The 475-nt window shown below is 37.7% G+C and overlaps 1 protein-coding gene across 1 annotated transcript in view; it reads right to left on the bottom strand.

Annotated features, from left to right (window-relative positions):
• LOC119586767 (FRAS1-related extracellular matrix protein 2-like) overlaps positions 1 to 475 on the bottom strand; it is a 19,352-nt gene that overhangs the window by 12,071 nt on the left and 6,806 nt on the right. Inside the window, exon 5 of the mRNA XM_037935494.1 lies at positions 233 to 370. Within this exon, the coding sequence (XP_037791422.1) occupies positions 233 to 370 (138 nt within the window). The remainder of the gene's footprint in view (positions 1 to 232; positions 371 to 475) is intronic.

The raw sequence follows: 475 nt of genomic DNA, 5'->3' as shown, positions 1-475 counted from the left end.
TGTTCCAATCAAGAAATACCATAACATTATCACCACAAACATCATTCCTAATGTGAACTTTTTCTCCACAAAATTAAAGATATCTTATTATATACAAATATGACAAGAAAGTGACTAGCAATAGAAGAAAGTATACATAAATATGACAAGAAAGTGACTAGCAATAGAAGAAAGTATACATAAATATGACATGAAAGTGACTACCACTGTAAGAAAATGAACCTCATCTCACCCTCACTTGAGGGAGAAACTGTCACACAAGCCACAGTCAACTCCCTCGAGAGATCGCCACTACGTACGAGGTCGACCTTCAATTCCCCGACGTCCTCCTCCACGGCCAAGGAAGCAACTCCGAACGATACACGGCTCACTGCGAGGAAGAAAAAAAAATAAGTGGATAAATATAAGAATTAGAAAACAGACAGACAGACAAACGAGGATAAACTACCGAATGTCAGATTTTTTTTTAGTACCA

This window comes from Penaeus monodon, chromosome 21, assembly GCF_015228065.2.
Source record: "Penaeus monodon isolate SGIC_2016 chromosome 21, NSTDA_Pmon_1, whole genome shotgun sequence".
NCBI classification, from domain to species: domain Eukaryota; kingdom Metazoa; phylum Arthropoda; class Malacostraca; order Decapoda; family Penaeidae; genus Penaeus; species Penaeus monodon.
Note: the sequence above shows the minus strand (reverse complement) of the source record. Positions and strands in the feature narration are given on the sequence as shown.